This window comes from Nanorana parkeri, unplaced genomic scaffold, assembly GCF_000935625.1.
Source record: "Nanorana parkeri isolate BGI_ZX_2015 unplaced genomic scaffold, ASM93562v1 scaffold175, whole genome shotgun sequence".
Classification (NCBI taxonomy): Eukaryota; Metazoa; Chordata; class Amphibia; order Anura; family Dicroglossidae; genus Nanorana; species Nanorana parkeri.
Genome location: NW_017306443.1, coordinates 142,571 through 145,728, shown reverse-complemented (window position 1 = coordinate 145,728; position 3,158 = coordinate 142,571). Strand labels below are relative to the sequence as shown.

Genomic DNA, 3,158 nt, shown 5'->3' with positions numbered 1-3,158 from the left:
AAGTCATACCATACCCTTAAGGTCTGGTAGGAATATTGAGGAGGGACCCATGTAAAAAAAACAAAAATAAGTGTGTGGGGTTCCTCCTTAAAGTCATGCCAGGCCCTTAAGGTCTGGTAGGAATTTTAACGAGGAACCCCACCCCCAAAAATGGGGGGGGGGGAACGGGGAGTCCCATCAGACCCTTGATCCGAGCATAGGCCTGGAAAGGGGGGGACGAGCGAGCGCTCCCTCCCACACCAGGCCACATGCCCTTGGCACTGGGAGGGTGCTTTTCCAGGGTCGCCCGTGCCGATAGGGACAAGGGCCTCCTCACCACAACCCTGACCCAGGGGTTGTGGAGGTCTGCGGGCAAGGGGGGCTTATTTGCATCGGGGTAACCCTTTAATTAAGGGGGCACCCAGATTTCCCCCCCCCCCCTGTGAATGAGTAAGGGGTACTTGAAAAAATCCTTTATTTTGAAAACAAAAGACAAGTTTTTGACAAGTTATTAAAAAAAATGTTTAAACCCAAAAAATTGATCCACCGACGTAATCCATGGTCAATCAGGACGTCCCACGTTGTCCATGATGACAACGACTCAACGAAATAAAAAATAAAACAATAAATAGAAATAATAATTTTTAAAAAATGCCGACCGCCGTCCCGTCCGCTTGCGACGAACACCCACCGCATAATGGCACTTTGACAGATGCTGGCAAAACATAAACAATTTGGCGGAGCTAGCGGTGACAGCCAGCTTTGCCCAATTGTGTAGTTTGACATTATCTGACAGGTGAGCCATGATTGGGCATAGTCATCATGACTTTGCCCAATCATGGCTCCTACAGAGTACTGAGCCCTGATTGGGCAAAGTCTTGCACCTGACCTGTGGTCAGGTGCAAGCCTTTAGCCAATTAGGGCTTCACAAGGCGCATTGCCTTGTGGGGCGTGAAGCGGTCAAACAGACCGTCAAACCCCCCTATAGTTCGTGTGTTCAGCGAACACATGGACTAGCGATGTTTGTGTCAAACTCACGTTCGACTGGAACATCCAGCCCAACACTATTAGTGAATAGTGTACTTTTTAAAGTTTATCCACTCCGGGTCCTTACATCTAGACAGTAGGGAAGACACCTAGCCCTATTCTTCTAGTTGGTACCAGGTGTACTGATGTAGTGTTAGCAGACAGTCTGTCCACCCTCATGCTCCGTGTGACATATGGTCTCTGATCTTGTTAGTACGGTACCAAGTCTAGGTATTCGACTAGGATAGGAGGTCAACAACAGAGAACAGTTGGCTGGGAGTGGTGGTGGGGGCAGAAAGCATAAATCTGGTCCTGTCTAATACTGAGATAGATCTTAATAATCTCAGGTAAACCTACATTCTCAGTTTTCTCAGGTCATCTGCAAAAGTTATTTTTAGCACCAGCATCTCAGTGCAAGTCTGGAGCTTTTGTAAGCCGGGGTGCTGCGCTTGGTTGTGTGTGATCCACCTTTTAATTGGTCTTTAAGTTGTGTGGAAATGTGAAAATATCACAAACTAAATACAGTGCCAGTGATCAAATCCTAATTGTGGCTGTATACTGAAAATACAAGTCGAAAAAAGGAAGGTAAATGTGTTCGTGAATAAAAATTAAATATTATTAAATATTAAGTTAACAATGTAAATATCGCAAAATATGCGTAGCATATGTAAATGTACCCTGGGAAGAGGTTCTACACAGGTTGCATATGCTGTTTTACCAACGGAAGTTTGTAAGTGCAAAAGCACTTTGTCTATTTTAACTTTAAAATAAACTGCCACTTTCCCATACTATAAAGCATCCAATAATTATTATACATTTGTATACTATGCATTACAGAATACAAGTTCCCTCTATCACTGACACTGGCCAGTGAATAACAGTACAACTATACGTCTCAATGACTCCACATAGAGATACATGCTCTGATGGAGTTGTAAAATAAAATTTGCAACTACCACCATTTTATTCTATTTATATAATGTTGGGGGGTTTTAAGTCATTTTCAGGCCTAAAATGTGGAATATAACATGGGTGCAAAAAATTAAAAAAAGGGGTTAAAAAAAATGGGTGCAAAAAATTAAAAAATGAAGGGGTTAAAAAACATTTATGTTATTCACAAATTGGTTAGGCTTAGTTTCCTGCAGTGTTATATCATTTATTATTTGGTGGTTGTTATTATATGTCATCCTACACAAATGTAATTGTGCCCTTTTCTTTTCTTTATTCTAGGAAACAAAGGAGATTGTGGCGATCAAGAAGTTTAAAGATAGCGAAGGTAAGTCTTCTACTTTGTTTATCCCTTGTGATACTATTTAGGATTAGGCCTCATGCACACAAGTGTATTCAAATACTTCTGTCTACGCTGTAGCTTTCTTCCAGAAACTGGCAGAGAAATCCAGCGTAAAAAAATAAGCATTTGGTGTGTCATTTCATACATTTATGCACATTTACAGACATATGCGTGTAAACTATTTCTGTTGGCTAGAATATTAATTTATTTTAGCCACTAGAATGAAGTTACTTGCATAGACATGTGTTTATGCCCATAAATTGTGCCAGTTAGGACCCATTTACAGGCGTCTAGTGGAATGCGGCTGGGGATTCCTGCAGCTCGCGATAAATGATTGTCCTTGGATGCAGGCACATTGCGTTTAGGGACAATTCATCTAGCCACAGGTAATTGTCCAATTTATGATTACATGCAGACTGCTGCTGACAGATGCAGCCACTGTCAGCCTGTCAATAACTTGAATGGGTGCAGCAGCCACAACTGTATGGACATGACTGGGATTCCTGCTGCAAGAATCTGTAGGTTCTTGTCGCTGGAATTCCCAGCCACACATAATAGCCCTGTGTGATTGTAGCCTAAGGTTCTCTCCAAACACAGGTTTGGGTCATTTTATTTTTATGCCCCTGAACACTGCTTTAAAAAATGGCTCTAAACATCACAATGTGGTTGAACACATTGACTAAAACACAGTTGTGTTTAGAGGCATAAAAAGAAAATGCCTCTTAAAGTGCAGTTTCTTCTGCCAGTGTGCATAAGGCATTAAAGCAACATTAAACCTACGTTTTTCTATTTTTACTTTTCTTGTAAAAAGTAAAAATAGCCCCCCCCCCCCCCCCCCCTCAGGGGTGCCTCCCTCCCTCCC

At 42.1% G+C, this 3,158-nt stretch overlaps 1 protein-coding gene across 1 annotated transcript in view; it reads left to right on the top strand.

Moving 5' to 3' along the window:
• Positions 1 to 3,158, top strand: part of CDKL5 (cyclin dependent kinase like 5) — a 275,410-nt gene that overhangs the window by 167,747 nt on the left and 104,505 nt on the right. Inside the window, exon 5 of the mRNA XM_018554842.1 lies at positions 2,236 to 2,281. Within this exon, the coding sequence (XP_018410344.1) occupies positions 2,236 to 2,281 (46 nt within the window). The remainder of the gene's footprint in view (positions 1 to 2,235; positions 2,282 to 3,158) is intronic.